General features: G+C 35.1%; 3 protein-coding genes across 3 annotated transcripts; 1 reads left to right on the top strand and 2 right to left on the bottom strand.

The window, feature by feature from the left end:
• The first annotated feature begins 6,865 nt into the window (after nucleotides 1-6,865).
• On the top strand, nucleotides 6,866-12,670 carry LOC120182147 (serine/threonine-protein phosphatase 2A activator-like). Its single transcript, XM_039187146.1, has 2 exons — nucleotides 6,866-8,112; nucleotides 12,405-12,670. Exons 1-2 carry the CDS (start codon nucleotides 6,968-6,970, stop codon nucleotides 12,409-12,411), a joined length of 1,152 nt encoding a protein of 383 aa, XP_039043077.1. The 5' UTR covers nucleotides 6,866-6,967; the 3' UTR covers nucleotides 12,412-12,670.
• A 2,254-nt stretch (nucleotides 12,671-14,924) lies between these two features.
• Nucleotides 14,925-16,987, bottom strand: LOC120181523 (centlein-like). Its single transcript, XM_039186628.1, has 6 exons — nucleotides 16,662-16,987; nucleotides 16,294-16,566; nucleotides 15,795-15,952; nucleotides 15,561-15,666; nucleotides 15,351-15,476; nucleotides 14,925-15,191 (listed from the first exon to the last, which is right to left on the bottom strand). The coding sequence occupies exons 1-6, from the start codon at nucleotides 16,851-16,853 to the stop codon at nucleotides 15,057-15,059; spliced, it is 990 nt and encodes a 329-aa protein (XP_039042559.1). The 5' UTR covers nucleotides 16,854-16,987; the 3' UTR covers nucleotides 14,925-15,056.
• An 834-nt stretch (nucleotides 16,988-17,821) lies between these two features.
• LOC120181513 (bet1-like protein At1g29060) lies at nucleotides 17,822-20,262 on the bottom strand. Its single transcript, XM_039186618.1, has 4 exons — nucleotides 20,130-20,262; nucleotides 19,870-19,993; nucleotides 18,944-19,000; nucleotides 17,822-18,144 (listed from the first exon to the last, which is right to left on the bottom strand). Exons 1-4 carry the CDS (start codon nucleotides 20,195-20,197, stop codon nucleotides 17,983-17,985), a joined length of 411 nt encoding a protein of 136 aa, XP_039042549.1. The 5' UTR covers nucleotides 20,198-20,262; the 3' UTR covers nucleotides 17,822-17,982.

Here is a 20,262-nt window from a genome sequence, read left to right as displayed (position 1 = left end):
CAATGATCAAATGCTATTGAGATGTTTAAATACCAGCGAAGCCAAAAGCATCATTGAAGAAGTACACAGTGGAATATGTGTAACACATGCAAATTGTCTTTCCATTGCTAGAAAAATAATGAGATATGGATACTATTGGGCTACCATGCACACAGATTGCATTGATTATGCAAGGACATGTCATAAATGCCAGATATATGCAGACAAGATTCATGTACCCCCATCTCCTTTACATGTAATGACAGCACCCTGGCCATTTTCTATGTGGGGAATAGATGTCATTGGGGCAATCACACCAAAAGCATCGAATGGACATTGCTTCATCCTTATGGCAATTGATTATTTTACCAAATGGGTTGAAGTTGCTTCATATGCCAATATTAAGAGGTCCACAGTCTGCAAATTCATAAAGAAATAGATAATTTGCCGGTATGGCCTACCAGAAAGGATCATTACAGATAATGCTCTGAACCTGAACAACAAGATGATGACCGAACTTTGTGCACAGTTTAAGATCAATCATGCAAACTCAGTGGCATATCGTCCAATGATGAATGGGGCAGTTGAAGCAGCAAATAAGAACATCAAGAGAATCATTACAAAGACCACTGAAACTTACAAAGATTGGCACGAGAAGTTACCTTTTGCTTTATATGCATACCGAACTACTGTTCGAACATCTACTGGGGCAACGCCTTTTTCTTTAGTCTACGGGATGGAAGCAGTCTTACCAATTGAAGTTGAGATTCCATCGCTTCGAATTTTGAGAGAAACAAAATTGGATGAATCTGAATGGATTCAAGCTAGATTTGATCAATTGAACCTTATTGAGAGCTATTTGCCATGGACAAATGTATCAGAAACGGATGATGAAGTCTCATGACAAGAAAGTACATCCAAGAGAATTCCAAGAGGGTGATCTAGTACTAAAAAAGATCTTGCCTATACATAAAGATTTCCGTGGGAAATGGATGCCTAATTGGGAAGGGCCATACGTTGTAAAAAAGGCCTTTTTCGGAGGAGCGTTGATCTTGGCAGAAATGGATGGAAAAATTCTGAGAAATCCAATAAACTCGGATTCTGTCAAGAAATATTATGCTTGAAGAAAAAATGAAAAAAATGAAAATGAAAAAAAATGAAAAATGAAAAAAGAGAAGAAGAAGAAAAAAGGAAAAAAAAAAAGAGGGTCAAGATGAAAACCCACAAAGGGCATCTTGTAACCAAAAGAAGGATTTGAGTTGAAAACCTGAAAGGGCGGCTCAAATGCATGTTGATATTAGGCATCTGGCAATTGAACCTTCTTAAAATTTTGATAGTTTGGGAGAAACTTCACATCTACAAGCATTCTGACAACGTTTGAGATCTTTCAGACAAAAGCTTACATCAGTACTCTAAATTATGTCAATTTGATTAATTTAGAAATACTTATGCTAATAATTTGTTGAGTCATTTGAATTTTTATCATTCCTATGCTTGCCATAACTTTGAATACAATTCCATCTATTTATTAATAAATTCTAAGTTTGTTTTCTCTAAATTCAATTTATTTGAGATTCAATTTATTTTCGAAAATTCAACTTATTCTTTTATTTTGTAAATAGATTAACATAATTTTGAAATAAGTTAAAGATTTCTGAATATCACTTTATGTTAATACTTTCAAAGGCATGGAATACAAAGTAAGTCTTATCAACGTCTGCAATCATTGTTAAAAACAAACAAATTATTACCATCATAGAGTTATTTGGAAGTGGAACAAGAAGAAATCTGTTCTCAATTGGCAGATTATGAATATAGCCCCTTTTCAGTGTAGCAGCATGAAAATACTTCGAATCTACAAATTCTGGCTCTACATCGAATAAGTACTGTGATATTCCAGTCCAAACATTAACTGGAGCAAGTGCCACGTTCTCGTAGTAGAAATAAGAAGACCCAATAGCATCTTCTGGAAGTGTTCTTTGAGTTATCTGATCTGGTTTGGTATAAACCCCAAAACCAATTATTAGATTTGAAAGATGAATTTTCTCGTAGTAGAAATAAGAAGACCCAATAGCATCTTCTGGAAGTGTTCTTTGAGTTATCGGATCTGGTTTGGTATAAACCCCAAAACCAATTATTAGATTTGAAAGATGAATTTGCTCATAATAGAAATAAGGAGACCCAATAGCATCTTCTGGAAGTGTTCTTTGAGTTATCTGATTTGGTTTTGTATAAACCCCAAAACCAATTATTAGATTTGAAAGATGAATTTGCTCATAGTAGAAATAAGGAGACCTAATAACATCGTCTGGAAGTGTTCTTTGAGTTATTTGATCTGGTTCGGTAGGAACCACAAAACCAATCATTAGAATTGAAAGATGAACTGCATGATTGTCTTCATTAAGAAGCTTCTTTTCAAGCTTCCTCTGCTTCTTTTTTAAGAAAATCATAGCCCAAGTTTCGCCTTTTCTTGTAATTGGGATCATTGTATAATGGCTTCCTATCTTTTACTAGAAAAAGTGTGTCAGCAGCCTTAGCAATTTGAGCAACACATATAAAATCTGTCAACTCTGCAATTGATGAATCAGGATTATATCTCCATGGCTATTGAAGACATAGCATTTGAGTATCCCATTTTCGTCAAGTATAACAGTTTACTCTCCTCATCAGAATCAGAATTCAGGATTTTCTCGGTATCAAAAGAACTATCAATATCTGTGAAATCATCCTGAAAGATCGCTTCATAATCAGATGAGTTGTTATCAGAATCAACATGTTGCATGAATGCAAGCCTTTTCAAGAGCCTATACTATTGAGTTTTATTCTCAAGTAGTTTTGTGACATTATGCAAAAATTCAGGCATATCTACATCTACACTCTTCAAAGATGATAGATTCTCGATTCGAAGAGGAAAGATTTATTGGATTTCTACACAACTGAAGAAATACTAAGTTCACCAATTTGAAATCAAAATAAACTTAACATTCATGCATCATATTTAGGCATTTGCAAAAATAGGTGCATTTTCATTCATTTTTTCCATGATGAATTTTGACAGGAATTTCAAAGATTTTATCAAAGATTTAAATCCATCATTCAATGGATCAACAGTGACAGTTCGAGTTCATAATGAGAAGAACTCATCTGAAGAAGGAAGAAGAAGTTCATAATGAGAAGAATTTGTTCAACCTTTTGTTTGAATTCATCATTTGATGGATCAACATTGCCAGATAGAGTTCATAATGAGAAGAACTCGTCATCTGAAGAATAAAGAAGAAGTTCATAATGAGAAGAATTTGTTCAACCTTTTACTCAAATCCATCACTTGATGGATTAGCTTTTCCAGATAAAGTTCATAATGAGAAGAACTCATCTGAAGAAGGAAGAAGAAGTTCATAATGAGAAGAATTTGTTCAACCTTTTGTTTGAATTCATCATTTGATGGATCAACATTGCCAGGTAGAGTTCATAATGAAAAGAACTCGTCATCTGAAGAATAAAGAAGAAGTTCATAATGAGAAGAATTTGTTCAACCTTTTACTCAAATCCACCACTTGATGGATTAGCTTTTCCAGAGAAAGTTCATAATGAGAATAACTCATCTGAAGAAGGAAGAAGAAGTTCATAATGAGAAGAATTTGTTCAACCTTTTGTTTGAATTCATCATTTGATGGATCAACATTACCAGGTAGAGTTCATAATGAGAAGAACTCGTCATCTGAAGAAGAAGAAATTCATAATGAGAAAAATTTGTTCAACCTTTTGCTCAAATCCATCACTTGATGGATCAGCTTTTCCAGAGAAAGTTCATAATGAGAAGAACTCATCTGAAGAAGAAGAAGAAGTTCACAATGAGAAGAGCTTGTTCAACCTTTTGCATAATTCTATCACAGAAGGAGATAGATTAGCATCAACCTTTCCAGAGAAAGTTCATAATGAGAAGAACTCATCTGAAGAATAAAGAAGAAGTTCATAATGAGAAGAGCTTATTCAACATTTTGAATGACTCTATCACAGAAGGAAATAGGTCAACATCAACTTTTTCCAGGGAAAGTTCATAATAAGAAGAACTCATCTGAAGAAGGAAGAAAATTTTATAATAAGAAGAACTTGTTCAACCATTTTCCAAATTACATCACAGAAGGAGATATTATCATCCCCAGCGGAAAGTTCATAATGAGAAGAACTCATCTGAAGAAAGAAAAGAATTTATTCAACATCTCCATATTAATCAAGTGAAGTCAAATGAAAAAAAACTTATTATCTTTTCGTCTTTGCTCTATTCTTGTTAACACAAGAATAAGCAGAGAGGGGCAACTGAAGATACTCATTTTTTTCATTTAAATATTATTTATATTATTATTATTATAATTATTATTATTAATATTATTATTTATTATTAATTTTATTATATTACAGGCCCAATTACAAATAGATCCCGGAGCCCAATTCTGGCCCAACTAAGCTAGCCCAATGAAAACCCTAAACTGATTAGGGTTTGATCTCTAACCCTAGCCGCCTCAGAATCACAGCCGTTGGATCTGAGAGATCCAACGGCCCACACGCATCCAGCACAAACCCTAGGGTGATGATACCCTAGGGTCACGCGGCCGCCGCAGCTACTCCCACCATCTCCACCGCTGCCACGTCTCGTCAAAAGCTTCCAGAAGAGCCACTCCAGCCGCACACATGTCGCCCCAACGGTGAGTCACCACTGGAAGTCCGGTGACTCACCAGACTCCACTCTTTTACCCGGTCCGATAGCCACACCGGTGATGGCTATAAAGCCATTGACAGCCTGCAAAGAAAGGAGAGAGAAGGCAACCACGGTAACCAACAGAGAGAGAAAAAGAAAAAAAAAGGAAAAAATGAGCAAACCAGCAACCACAAACACCAAAATAAGCAAGGAGAAGACGGAGAGATACTTACTGAGGAAGCTGCAACATCACCGGAGCCTTCACACGTCATCGGAAACCTTCGAAAATCGAAGGTATTTTCGTAGATTTGCTCCGATCGGGAATATTTTAAGGGAAACGGTCATCGGAACCATCAATAGGATGGTCCGATCTATATTTAGGTGTAAAAAAAAATTTCCAGCCACCGGATACGGTGGCCGACGGCGGGGTTAACGCCGGCGAACGGCTGCCGGCCGGTGCTTCTCTCTGTTTTAGAGAGAAGCGATAGAGTTTTTAAAACTCTCTCAAAGAAGAGAGAGAGTGTGAAGAGGAGGAATGAGAGCTGGCCCTTCGGGCCAGCCGGTTAGGGACTTAAATAGCCCTTCCCAAACGACGCCGTTTTGGGGAGGGGTCTGTCTGTAATTAACTAAAAGTTAAACCCTTTCCACAGCCATCCTAATTTGTAATCCTTACATTTTAGTCACTAAATCAATTTATAATCCTTTTAATTCGATTCTTTAATTTTAATTTTATTTATTTTAGTCCTTTATATTAAAATAATATATTTAGGATAAATATCATATTTAGTCCTTTAATTTTAATAATTGATATTTTAAACCCCGAACAACATATTTCAATTTATTTTAATTTGATATATGAATTTTATATAATTTTATTTTAGTCACCAAATTAATAAATAAGGAGAATAGCATGTTTAATCCATGTAATTTTAAATAATTAATTACGAATTAGGTATTTAATTTTATTAGATTATAATTTAGTCACTAATTTTAAATATTTTCATTTATTATAAAGTTTTACTGTTTTTAAATATATAGTTCTAATTTTATTTTTATTATTGTTTATTTATGTTTTAATTTTACTTGTTTATATTTAAATATTATATTTATTATTATTATATAGTCATATAAATATATATAATAAATAATAATTTATATTAAATCTTAATTTGATTTTACATAAATTATTTTTTATCATATTTTAATATTTATTTATTTTTCAATATCAAAGAAAAGGGCAGTCTTAATATAACTGGATGTCCTATTCTGGTATTTTAAAATTAAGTATTATAAAAAAAATTATAATTTAATTTTATTTAAATTATTATAATATTTATTAATATCGAAGAAAAGAGCTGTCTTAAGGCACCTAGAAGTCATTTTCTGATATTTCTAAATAAGTAAATATCTTATTTATGTTTAATATATTTTCTTAAAAATATTTAAATTAAATAGAATTATAAATTAAATATATTTTGAATTTTTAATAATAGAGACAATTTATAATTAAAAAGTATCAATTTTGGGCGTTGTAGGGGTGCTAATCCTTCCCTAAACGTAACCGACCACAAATCCCTTTTTATTATTAAAAAAAACGAATTTTTGGTTATAAACGCAGATCAGTTCATCTTTTAACTGATGTTTTCTTAAAACTCTTTTAAAATATAATTTTTAGGTATTCGACCTACCTAACCCAAAAGGCCGATGGCGACTCCCAAATTATAAAAAAAACCATTTATTAAACATCACTTTTCCCGTCAAATAAAAAAATTCGTGCCCGAACGAAAACCGGTTACGACAAGCAGCACAAGTAAATTTCTAATCACATGGAAATGAAGCATGAGAAAATAGCATGCTCTTATCAACAAAATCATGACCATGAAAAGCAACCATTCATTTATATTTGCAACAACCACCATCTACCATCATCAATGAGAGATGGGGAAAGTAAACGATGACCACAAAACTAAAGAAATTGGTGTAAATGGCTCAATCTCTGTCAAGTTTGGGAGATTGCCATTGGCATACGCATAGAGATTTATATTGGAATGAAGAAGTTGGTATGAAGAAGTAGGGCTTGGGCTTTTCGAATAGGCAGGCACTCATGGGCCATTTTAATTACGTAGGCCTATACAAATGCAAACATCCGGTTTTGGTCTGGAAAATTCTTCAATCACAAGAGAAAGAGAGCATTTTCAATCATTTTGAAGAAAGATCGATTTACCCCTCAAGGCGTAATTCTCCAACGATCATCGGAATCCTTCCTATTTCAAACACTTTTTCGCCACCGCCATGGAGGACGAAGCCCCCCACACTCACTCTCATCCCTCCACCTCCATCCCCGTCACGGGAACTTGCTGCAAGTGCGGCGGCGCGACGACCTACGCGCCACCAACCCAATCCCCAACTTCCTGGCCTGACCTTTCATCTCCCCCTATATACCGACCCATTCGAGCTCCCGCCTTAAATCACCCTCCGAACAACACCCAAGCCATTATGCTAACTCCCGTCCCTCAATCCCAAAAAGTTCTTACCATCACTTCTCCGTTTCATTTCCAAATCCCATCCAAGAAAATCACATCGCCCGACGACATCCGCAAGTTCAACGACTCCCCTACTTCTAAAAACTTCTTGGGTTTTATCGTCTCCTTGTCGGAATCGATCCGCGGCCGTAAAATCTCCGACCCATGCCACGAATCCCCCACTGTATCCAAAATCGTTTCCATAATCGAAAACCTAACTCTTTGGGTCGATCAAATCCCACCCGTTCAGCAATCCTCTCGATACGGTAACATCTCTTATCGAACCTGGCACGATCGTTTAACTGAAAACGCCGAATCCCTCATGCTACAGTTCCTCCCCGACGATCTCAAGCCCTCAACGATTGAAATAGTCCCTTACTTCATCGACAGCTTCGGAAACTCGAGCCGAATAGACTACGGAACGGGACACGAAACCAATTTTGCAGCCTGGTTATATTGCTTAGCCAGAATGGGGTTAATTATGGAAGAAGATTACCAAGCAGTGGTGGTTAGAATTTTTGTCAAATATTTAGACTTGATGAGGAAGCTTCAGCTTGTTTATTGCTTGGAACCGGCGGGGTCACACGGGGTTTGGGGCTTAGATGATTACCATTTCTTGCCGTTTATATTTGGGAGTTCACAATTGATTGATCATAAGTATATGAAGCCGAAATCGATTCATAATGAGGATATTTTGGATAACTTTTCGAGTGAATATATGTATCTCTCGTGTATCGGGTTTATAAAGAAGGTGAAAAAAGGTCCGTTTGCAGAGCATTCCCCCATGTTGGATGATATAAGTGCAGTGCCTAATTGGAAGAAGGTGAATGGTGGGATGCTGAAGATGTATAAAGCCGAGGTTCTGGAAAAGGTTCCTATTATGCAACATTTCCTCTTTGGATGGCTCATTAAGTGGTAAGTTATTTCTGGGGTTTAGTTGTTCATTTGAGTTTTACTCGGTGTTCTTATGATATAACATTTCTGATTAGAATGTCATGTTCGTTTTGTTTAGTTTGATTTGAGTCCATATTTTATTATAATTTGTATTCGAGTAATTTACATTCTAGATTACTGAAGTCATTATCATTCTTCATATAAATCAAGAATCTTTTGTTTAATCAAGTTACATTTTTTTTTTATAGAAGTTGGAGGTCTCATTAAAAACTCCCTTCATATTCTTCCACATACTTAGAAGTATGTTGAAGAACACTGGAAGGGAGAAAAGAGTACCTCATATTTTATTAAATAGAAGACCAAGTACAAGTGGTAACACTGAACCCTCAAAGGGGAATAAAAACCAATACAAACCATATCACCTAAAAATCTTACATCTTCAAACAAAAAGCCCCTAAGACAATAACCCTATTTCTAAAATACACCTCAAGATGTAAGATAACATAGCAAAACAAAAACCAACAATTACAACCGCAAACTAAAAAATGCCTCTGAATACAGCTGTCGAACAATCACAGTCCAATTGGAGGAACAAGTTCTAAAGAGATATCGCAATCTTCAAGGACCCAAGAATTAGGTTTGAAGGAAGGGTCAACTTCTCATGCACCAAGATTTTGAATAAATTATCCCCGACCTTCAACTCTAACAACTCATCAATTCTCCCTTGAGCATTGGTGAGTATTTGAATTTTAGCTCGGTCAAAAGACGAAGGGAACTCACAACTGTTATCAATTGCTATTAACTTGCCCCACTTAGTAGCTATGTTTTTGAAAGTATCCCAATTCCAAGCGTGAAAAGGAATACCTTCGCAAACTAACCACACGCGTCGACTCTCCACCACAAGACTCTCTGACCAAGTTTCCACTCTAGAAAACCATTCTGCAAGAGTCTCTAACTTATCTTCCTTCACGCTTCTCAACAAATCCGAGTCCTCAAAAACCATTAGAACTACATTTCCAGCAGCTCTCATTAGCGTGAAACCCGCTAGTCCTTTGGCTTGTATTTGGTTAGCAAGATTACCAATCTTGATAAAGTTCTTGCACCACCCAACAAGACAGTTGTTCAACACTTGAAGTTTATCTTCGTCCACAGCACCCTCAACTTCACAGTGTTTAAACCTCGGAAGATCTTCCATCCCAGACTTACTTTGAACAGCTGTCGAGGACTTTCGCCAGAAAGACTGTCTAGGTTTATATTTAGTCAGAGAGACTCTAATTTTGTTGCCGTAAATATGATTACCATTCATCTTAGAAATCGCTGTCCTTGCTTCTTCAATTGTAGCAAAGCGAATAAACCCAAAGCGAAACCCTTTCGAGTTTCTTTTTTTGGGAATGAATGCATCAATAACTTGACCATGTGAGCCAAATATAGATCCAAGTCTCTTCCAATGGATCTTCTCTGAAACGTTCTCAATAAAAATCGTGTAACAACCCTTTTTGAACCCATTGACGATATTTGGTTGGCCTTCCTTTGACTGATTATTAAACCTGTTTCTTCTACTTCCCACCACTTCGGACAATTTTACATTGGAATACCCTTTCGAATTGATCTCCTTGGATCCATTATGATCAACATGAGCACCAGAAAGAGCTGGTTTTACGTGTGCTAAAGACAGCTTTCCATTTCTATGTTTCCCTTCTTGTAAGCACTTCTTCAAAGGATTGGATGATAATGGACTATCACCCGACCTCGCTGAATAAGTTCCCAAATTTTGTTGATTTTGGAGCATAGGAGAGTGTCGGTAAGTGGTGCCTTCGGGCTCAACTGTCCAACCAGCCTCACGTGCCAAGGCTGCCAGAACATCGTTCCTAGCAGCATGCGGGGGAATTGGGAAGTTACCAAACTGCCTCAATCCGGCCAGCATGCGTCTGGTAATCGTTTGTTCCGTTTCCGAAACTTTGACCTCTCCTTTTCTTTCTCATTTTCACGTATGTCTTTACTGGAGTAAGAAGAAGAGGCTGCACCGGCGGATCCAGAGGTTCTGAGAAAATTGCCTGGTGAAACTGCATTCTCCTTCATTTTTAAATCCTTTACCCGCTTGTTCAAATCTGCCACTAGTGCTTTTAGAGCCTTAACTCTAGCTTCTAGTTCCTTGGCAGACTCCATAGGAAAATCACCGGCTGCACCACTGCTGTCTGGTTCAAGGAGTTGTGAAATCCTAAATGATGAAGGAGGGACGGTAGAATGCCTCACGCCAGCTGAAACAAACCCTCGAAGACGGCTGGGCTAAGACGAGGGTTGGGGTTCCATGGTGATTTCTCAGTTGTTTAACGATGCTCGACACTAGAAAGCTCGAGATTAGGTCGCAATAAGGCGCTGCGATCGGTAATGTGGCGGAGTCGAACTCGGCCGGCGGGAGGCGGCGTAAATCTGCAGTTGACGGAGTGTAGATCTGCGACGAATGACAGAGTTTTCGCAAAAAAAGGTCCAGATCTGTGTTCACCTTGAGCGGACGACCATCCCAGGAAAAAACGGCGTCAAACGGTGGTCCGAGTATGGCGGCGGATTGCTGACGGCGGCGGCAGACGGCGGTAGCGGACGACGAAACACTGTCGGAGGAGAAACCACTTTTATTTTTTGAAACACCTGGGCCCTAGAGAGAAGCGGGAGCTTCTCTCACTAACACAAATTAGTTGATAATTAAGTAGTGTCTTCTCTTTAATCAAGTTACATAAATCACATCTTAACACCATTTTTGTCTTTACACCTCATTAACATATTGCTTAGTATTTTTAAAGAACCATTTTATAAACACAAGTCTTCATCTCCTCTTTTTTCCAAAAAATGGACATCTTCATAAATAAAATGTCTGATCCAATTTTTGCTTAAATCAACTAAAAGAAACACAATCCCTGAAACGCGTGCACACTCACACACACAAAGAGTAGTAAATTAGATATTTAGAGAGTATCAGCGTGGCCTAGAGATTCATGCCTTTATTAATACCCAAGTTACGGTAAAGAGGTCCATGCCAGATATTTAGCGAGTATCAGCATAGCCTAAGATTTTTTTATCTATCCTTGGATAATTTAGTCTACTCGGCATGCAGACTTTTGCGGCTTCGTTAGATGGCAAGGCCGCTATCCTCATGTGTTACTGAATTCATGCCTTGCTATAGGTTTCTGCTATGTTGAACCTTATCATAGAATATGTCACAAGTTACTACCATTTCGAATTCATATCAAACGAGTTTCCCCATGAATTCATCTTCTCTTTAGTTGTCCTAGGGTGTGATTGAACGAATAGAGTAACTGGCATGGTTCGTTCTGATAACTGATTACTAATTACTTATGCCTTAATTATTATGCTATCTTTGATTACCGCAAGTAATCATAATTCATTTTTCACTTTATTCTCTACACTCTTAGTAAATATTTTTTTCTGTCCTTGTGTAGGAATGCACATTTGTTTATTAATCCTTTCATTTTTCTGTCTGTATATGAATCATATATTATCCATATGATTGAATCTGGTAAAATTCCATTAATCTCATGATAGGCTTGTGCTTTATATGTCGGGATCTTGATACAACTAATCCTCACTGTCACTTCTATAGACTGTAGTATATCAGCTTAAAATTACTACAGCTTAAAATCTCATCAATATAATATGAAAAACAAGGTTCGCACTGTGTGAGATGGCTTATGAAGATTTGGTTCTGGACAACCTCAGTGTTCCGATTGAGGTGCTTTCCTTTTTGAAGCCACCATTGAAAGTGTAAAGGTCGTCTTAAAATGTCCTCAAAGTGATACATGAAATGACTTAGTTGTATTTTAGAAATGATGAATATTAGTTCTGCCAATCTTTTTTGTGTTCAATAGTGATTTGTTTGTTGAAAACTATTGAAGATGGAATTCATGTTGCCTGGATACATTTCAGAGTCCCTGTATCACATGTAACCCAATGTGCATGAACTTCAATTAAATAATTTGTATTCATGACAAGGGATACCTGTTGAACTCTGGTTGGTAAAATGATTTATCAAAGCTTTGGGTCACCTTCACGTGTGATTTTGGTGTTTGCACTTTTGTACCCCTTCCCAGTAAACCTTTGGTAAATTTTTCATTCAGCATGTGAATGACATACATTCCGGCTTGTTTGGTTTATGATTTGCTTGATCTTAAGATATTATTAGATTTGTTTTAAGACTTGGTATCATGTTGCTGTAACATAATGGATTGAATTAACAAGGATACTATGTTAAGTTAGAATTTCTTGTACTTATAACTAATTTCTTTCATGTATTTTCACAGGGAATAATCTTGGTATCATTAGAAAACTATCTTATTATCATCTATAGAAGCGATGGATTGAGACGTGTCTGCCCATCTAATTAGCTAATACAGGTGGAGTGTTGTGTCACCAACATCCCCTTTTTTCTTTTGATGAAAGTCAGGTTCTGTTAAAATGCTTCATGCATGGAACTTATGTTTTGCGATATTTATGTATGGTGTTTAGTACGGAATTTATGGAGAGTTGGAAGATATTTTAATGCCATACTATTTATTCATTTCTCTAATATGTGCCCAAACTTTCACCAGCTCTCATCTTCCCCTCTAGTTTACTTCATGCAGAGTTCCTTGAACTGATTCGAGAGATGTAAAGTAATTTGATTTTATATCTATATAAGACTTAGATTTGCATTATTTTTTTCATATCTACATCAAGATTTAAGTTATTTCTTAAGATCATAACGTCAACTAACATTTTGGACGTGATCTGGATATTTCTGAATCAAGATGTTTTCTCAAAGACCATTTGTTATCTTTTTCAATGTATAATTAAATGTCTCAATTGGATATTGAAAACTCAAGATGCATCTATTTCTTCTCATAGTAAATGCCTCAATTAAAGGAACACATTTTAATGACGACAATGTAGTCGGACATGTTTTATACGATCCAATTCGACAACTTTTAATTATTATAAATTTTATTTATTATTTATAATTAAATTCAATATAAGATTTCTTATTACGTATTCAAGATAATCCAGAATTATATTTGTTTTCAAAATTTACTTTAAAATTTATTTCATTTATTTTAGTGATCTCTTAGTTTATCTAGATCGTTTATTAGTTATTTATGTATTTAGCATTCTTGTTTGGGACAAATAAATTTACATGTATATTTGACTATTGATAATGTACACACATCCTGCAGACTTAACCGTTCGAGTAGAGAATAAATCCTAACATTGCCTTCCTTTCATTCTATTACATTTGATAACCTATTTTCTCATTTTGTGTTAGCAGACAACTGTGCATATCTTTGTCAGCAACCTCCATTATATTGCAATGTATTTTCATTGGTCTCTTCTTAGGTATTGTACTGTCACATTCAATATTCGAATTTGATATGAATATCAGATGTCACGTTAGTCATCGAAATGATTCTGAAATATATTTATATATTAGGGGTCGATTATACACAAATAGACAAAAATAATGAACATATCATATTTAAACATACAATAGAAGCCAATACAATTAACATGCGAGAAATAAACCTAGATGTGATACACCAGAACCAATTGTTCAACAAAAGGATATACTACACTAGAGGGATCGTTCACAATGCTATCAACAGTCGTCTCTGAAGGGAAATGCAACGTTGTGTTTAGTTGTTCATCTCACGCTTCGTAAAAATGTATAAACAAATGAGCATGAGAAAATGTCAGTGGAAGAATACATCAACTTTCATCTCAAGCTTTAAAAAAGTAGTTTTTCTTCAGAAAATATATCACTCTTCGATTAATGTTTGCGGATCCATAATAATTTCACAGTTAAGCTTATGAAAACATAGTTGTGATAGACAGATTTTTGCTTGACAATCATAAGGTCTAATAGTGCTCTCATAAATAATTTTACATAAAGCATAGAGAGATTTCTACACTATAATCTTCAGAGACTTTTGCTTCACAATCATTCTTATAGATCTTTTCATAATTTTACATAAATTCGAGTATGGCTCAACTACTTTGAGCCAACTTTCATGTTTTGGACATAGAGGTAGGTCCATGTTCTCGGTACTAGATTGTTAATGCACAAAGGGAGAGTTGGTGGTTCTTGACGTCGGTAATTGTTCATCTCTTTTAATTTGAACGAAGAGTCATTATTTATGACAATCGAAAGGATTTGATCTTTGATCGAAAAGAGGAAGACTCACTATTTAAGTTAAATTCTGATCCAAAAATCATATTTACTTTCAAAGAGTTATTTTCTAAAAATTATCCTACGCTTTCAAATTATGTTACTGTTTACAGAAAAATTATCTTATTTTTGTAGCTTATTTTTTCTACTGATCAAATTACTTTTCATGAAACAAACACGGAAAATATATTAAAAAACATTTTTTTTAAAAGTAATTTTCTACAAAAACACCCTTACTACTCGGTTGATGCACCATTTTGGAGCCTCCAAGTTAAAGGGCATGAGGCCTTGTAGATACTGCATTTAACTTGGAGGCTCCACAATATGTGAGTAGTCCTCATGAACCAAACAGCAGTTCGTGTGAATCCACACAACAACGTTAATATTGCCAAAACATACTCAATTATTCGAAGGACCACAAAAGTAACACAGCTAAAATGTATGAAACATTCATGTACAGCTATACATGTCACTCTTGTCATCACTGAATTGAAACACGCATTCAAATGACCACCAAAAATAACAGAGCTGAAATGTACGAAACATTCATATACATGTCACTTTTGTCAACGCTGAATTTGAAGAATTAATCTGAGACTGTCAAGAACAATAAGACTCGATCAATCATTTCTAAAATTGCTAAAGTTTTCCTCGTTACTGCATTAGATTGAGAGATTATCTATTCTATTATCAAATTAGTCAGGATAATGCTGAAGAAAAGTAAAAGATGCGATAAGACATTCATGAGATTTATTCACTTGTTCATTCTTAAATCAGGGGAGTTATGTCGCAAGGGTGACAGAGGATTCCTCGCCGAATCAGGATCAGTGAAGTCAATTTTCTTCTCAATTGGACTGCACATCTTTGGACTTGATTTCCGCTTGTTTGTCTGCAAGAGGGTCAAGTAAATAATATCATAAAATCAACAAACTAATGATAATGGACCAGAAACATGCAGGGAGTGCACTTATTTTACATGTGAGAACTGAGAACAAGCACTCATGTGAAATACCAACAAAGACGAGAATCCAACGAATTCCTCACTCACCTTTGTAGATGCACTACCAGAATGCTTCCCACCAGAATCGTGAAGGTTCTTTTCTTTGAGGTATTGCCTTAATAATCTTCTGTTTTCCTCATTCAATATATTGTTTTCTTCAAACAGAACTTTGACCTATAGGGATAAAATATATTGTTAAGTTCAAACAAGAGAGGGGAATTTCACGGGCACATGATCTTCAAACTTCTTAGTTCTCACCTCGTCTTCAGCTTTGCAAAGATTCATTCTAAGATGTTCTTTGTCTTTCTCAAGGGTCTTTACTTCAGCAGCCAGTGCCAAAATTTTTTGAGTTGAAGGCCTCAACCTGCAAGGAAAATTAAGCCCAAAAGAAATTGATTCAAGAAATATGTGAGTAGTCCTCATGAGCCAAATATCTACATTAATCAACAAAGTTGCAGATGCAATATCGAAATAAGAGAAGAAAATGCTCACCTATTCCACATTTTAAGTAACCTTTCACATGCTTCAAGGGAATTATTTGCCTCCAAGAATGTTCGCCCACATGTGACTTCATCTTTACATATCAATGTTGATAGAACTGACTCAAGCAAATTCTCTTCCAAAGTAGTTCCCTCAGAAGATGAATCAATCTTCGAGGAAGGTTATATGCTTATCAGTCCGAGATATAGTAGAACTAGACAAAACTATAAATAATGACAGATTTTCTAATCAAATCATAGAGCATCGAAAAATGAAACAATCTCCTATAAGCAGTTTCATTGTGTCCAAGTTATGTCATATCTATCAGCAATACTTCTATCATGCTGCTCGGATAAGTTTAAATCTTTATCTAATTTCCACAAATCAGCAATGAAATCCAATAAAAACTCAATATTTACTACAAGAGAATATCAACTCCACTTCCAAATTATCAACAATACAAAACAAAGTAAAAAAAGATTTAGGGGGGGGGGGAGGAATTTTAATTTACCCCTCGGCTCTCATCATGGCGCTTGTAGAACCTTAACTCTTCAGTTAATTTCTCTAACTCTTCTTCCAATTCATGAGCCCGAATCTCACATTTCTTCGCCCTCTCATCAGCCTCATTCCCAAAATCCATCAACGCCTCCCTATCATGATCATAAAGCGAACACTCTCTTTCCCATTTGTTACACCGAGTCAACAAATCCGCGCACTCCGCCGCAAGTTTCTGATTCTCCTCCACGAATCTCTTCAAAGCCACAGCATTCATATTCGCTTCAGCCTTAAAAAAGTATAAATAAGAACTCCAATAAGTTCACATTCTGAATATAAATACATTAAAAAATTGCTTTATAAAACAGAATTGAGACGAGCAACCTTCGAACGGTCGATGATTTGATCTTTCTCTTTCAATTTCGAGAGGAGGAATATGCACTGGTCACGGAGGCGACGCTGCGCTTCTTCGGTGGAGCGGAGTTTAGATTGCAAAGATTGAGTGGAGATTTGAAGACCCAAGGAATGTTCGATTGTTTCTTTCATGTAATCATCAACTTCTTGAGGAATATCCATGTCTTCGATTACTCAGAAATTTTAGATTCTTGAATAAACCTAGATCTCGAAAACCTTTGAAAAGGTGTGAGATTAGAAGAAATATTTAGGAGTTGGAATTAGGGCTTTTGAAAGGGAAGACGAAAAAGGGGGGATTCCCTTTCTGCTCTTTTTCTTGGATTTCTTTTTCTACTAATCGAACAAATAAAATATAAAAATGTAGCCGTTAGAGTGAGGCTTGTAAGATCACAGCTAGGAGTTATAATGTGCCCCCCACTGATGACTTGGCAATGTCCTTTTTCTTTTTAAATATTCTCTTTCTAATTTGGCTTTATTAATAAACTGCATGCTTTCTTGCGTTAGAAACTTCATTATTATTTATAAACATTAATTATATAAATCCATCTAAAGATAATCCTTCTTAGAGATTATGGGTTCAAATAATTATGTCTATAGATGTATGTATGTGTCCATATTCAAACAGTTATATCTATAGATGTGTGTACGCATACGTGCAGATTTTTAATAATGTGATATTGGTCATTAAGTGTTATCATGCGATGGGAGCTTTTGCATATAAATATAAAGCCTGAAAATATTCCGATAGTTCTGCTATGTGGTAATCTAACCTAAAATTAATTTATAGTGAATATTAGCTTAAATATTATCTAATACATTTTAAAAAATTGTACAATTGGTTAATATTTCGATTACAACTTATAATATTACATTACAGTGAGTTTTAATCTAAAATGTTACCCATCTACCCTAAAATGTTAAACAATTGGTAATAATTTTGGTTACATCTGAGAATATTAATAGTAACTTTTAGGTTGCAATCGGAATAATTATGAAATTTTACATGATATGTTATGGATAGCGTAATATTCTTCATATAATAAACACTTCCATCCGAGTGTTGTAGAAAATAGCAGCGTGGATCATACAAATCATGCATTAAAGTATAACTAATGTTTTTACCACAGATCAACAGAAGAAACCTAGAAACATTGATGTTTTTGTCAATTACAGCTGAGAAATCGCAGAGAAAGTAATGCATGAACCACCTTTACAGAAACTGTTAGCAACATCGACATTTTGGCACTATCTCTCATTGTCATTTGGCACGCATTCAGCAATCACACGAGCTTCATCTTCTTGACAACTTATACCACATATGGACAACAAAGAAGCAACATAGTGCAAAAAGAACCACATGAACAATATGGTTAGAGCCGTGCTTGATTATACTCTTGTTCAGTTTCCTAATGTTGTTCTTTAACCCTGCTTGAGCTTTAATCATTGTCATTTGCTGTCATAAAGTGAGATCACACATTCAGGAAGCAGCAAAAAAATATTAAAGCATCTTTTTCCTCCCAAATATACATGGCCGGCAAAGCACCAAGTAATTCATGTAATCCTCAACAGAAAATCGCCATTTAAGACCATGAACTGATAGAACAGATTTTGCATGTATACATGTACTTAATAAAGCAGGCATAATAAAAAGGGGCCACATTAGATAACAGTTCAAATCAAGAATGCGTTGATCATCAAGAAAAGCTTCCTGCTTATCCTTTGCATTTAGTTTTCTTTTGCATTACAGCTTAGCAATACCAACTCGATGGCTAACAGGATCCTGCCTCCATGTCTACCATAAGATTCAAAGAGATGGAGGAAAATGATAATCGGATGAATAAAAGAAGAGGGTGCATTATGTTCAACCAATAAAAAGTTAATTGAATAATACAACATATGAACTGAAGGGATAAAAAACAGATGAAGATCCCATATACTTTACACAATAGAGATATCATATGATAAATACTACGTCAAGGGCAGATATCCCGATAATAATTATTTCCCGCTTTTTTCAGGTTATTTTCCGAGACTTCCATGGTTCAAAGAGTTCAAAATTTTATTCCCGCCTTGATTTCACTTTGCTATACAAGAATTTAGAAATATTATAGTAAAACCATGAAATGTGTGATAAACTAAGGTGGTCATTCCTCATTTTCAAGGAACAATACATTATATCAATTATTCACAGCATGCAAGAAACCATATAAAAAACAAATGTGAAGAATGGGTAAATGTAGCTGTAATGATACCAGCTGATCTAAAAAGTCCTTCTGAAATTTGGCTTCCGATCCTATCTCTTGAGCAACCTGCACCATATTTAAGATTAACAGAATTTAGCTAGTTAAAGGTAGAGAACGAATAGAGAGGAAAAGAACCCTCCCTCCAGAGAATAATAAAAGAGAGGTAAAAAACCGAAGCCAAAATTCACTTTTAGTGTCAAATTACAAGTCCTTACAAAAAAGAAATAGAATTACAGACAAAACTCCCAAAAGAAAAAGAAAAATAGTATTAAATGTCATTAGACGATAAATTCTCATGAGCGTTGTTTATCTCAATTCAAAGTGGCGTTTGATATTTATAAACATTGGCTTAAATTTGATTTTCAATGTGAAAGAAAATGGGCCAAATAAACAATGATAATATTATCACAACTCACGACATCTACAGAGAACTGAAAGATATCCAAAGGAATAATTAAACTCAGATTTTAGCTTAAAGCCAAACTAAGGAAGGTGAAAAATCATATCAAAATCCTTTATGCACTTCATCCAATATAAAAATATTATAGAGAATGGAACATTTTAGATTTTGATCAACTTAAAAATGTTATAATTTTTACCATATTTTCGGTTACGTCCAAAATCACTAATTTTTTAACTTTATATTAAGTTATCGCACAACAACAATTAATTATTTTAATCTATCTTTAGCATTGATTAATCTCCTGAACATCTACAACTAATAACCAGGAATATCAATATTCAGATGCATAGATTGGAACTCAAGGATTGAGATTAGATAAACCTGGGCGTAAGATTATGAACTGATCAGAAGCATTAATAGCCATTATAGCTGAGTTTGTGTTATGATATTCTACATGGAATTGAAAGAAATATCAAATGAATCATAGAATATGAAACTAGAAAAAATCAATCAATAAATGAAAAGGTCTTACATTTCTCAATTGTTTAACTTGGCTACGGAGACCGGAGATCTCATCGTCCAATTCGCCATACATCGGATCAATCCGCAATTGTATTTCATCGGAACTAGCCACAGGTCTCGTGCTTAAACCCTCCCTATTTCAATATTAACAACAAATTAAAATTGGCTCAGACAAACTAAGAAAAAAAAAGGAAACCTAAATAAATTCTAAACTCGATTCTAATTAAAAAATAATTGAATAAAAAGAAATTCAACAAAATAAAATTAGACCTTGATCGGTAAGGAATCGCACCACCGTAGAAGGAATCGCCACCGGTTCGGTTCGAAGTAAACGCCATCGAATCGAACGAGCGTAAATAAGCAAAAAGGGCCTTTAAACAACACTTGGAGCTGAGTAAAGGGA

Source organism: Hibiscus syriacus, unplaced genomic scaffold, assembly GCF_006381635.1.
Source record: "Hibiscus syriacus cultivar Baekdansim isolate YM2019G1 unplaced genomic scaffold, ASM638163v2 tig00003721_pilon, whole genome shotgun sequence".
NCBI classification, from domain to species: Eukaryota; Viridiplantae; Streptophyta; class Magnoliopsida; order Malvales; family Malvaceae; genus Hibiscus; species Hibiscus syriacus.
The sequence above is the reverse complement of the archived record's forward strand: the minus strand, read 5'-3'. Positions and strand labels throughout refer to the sequence as shown.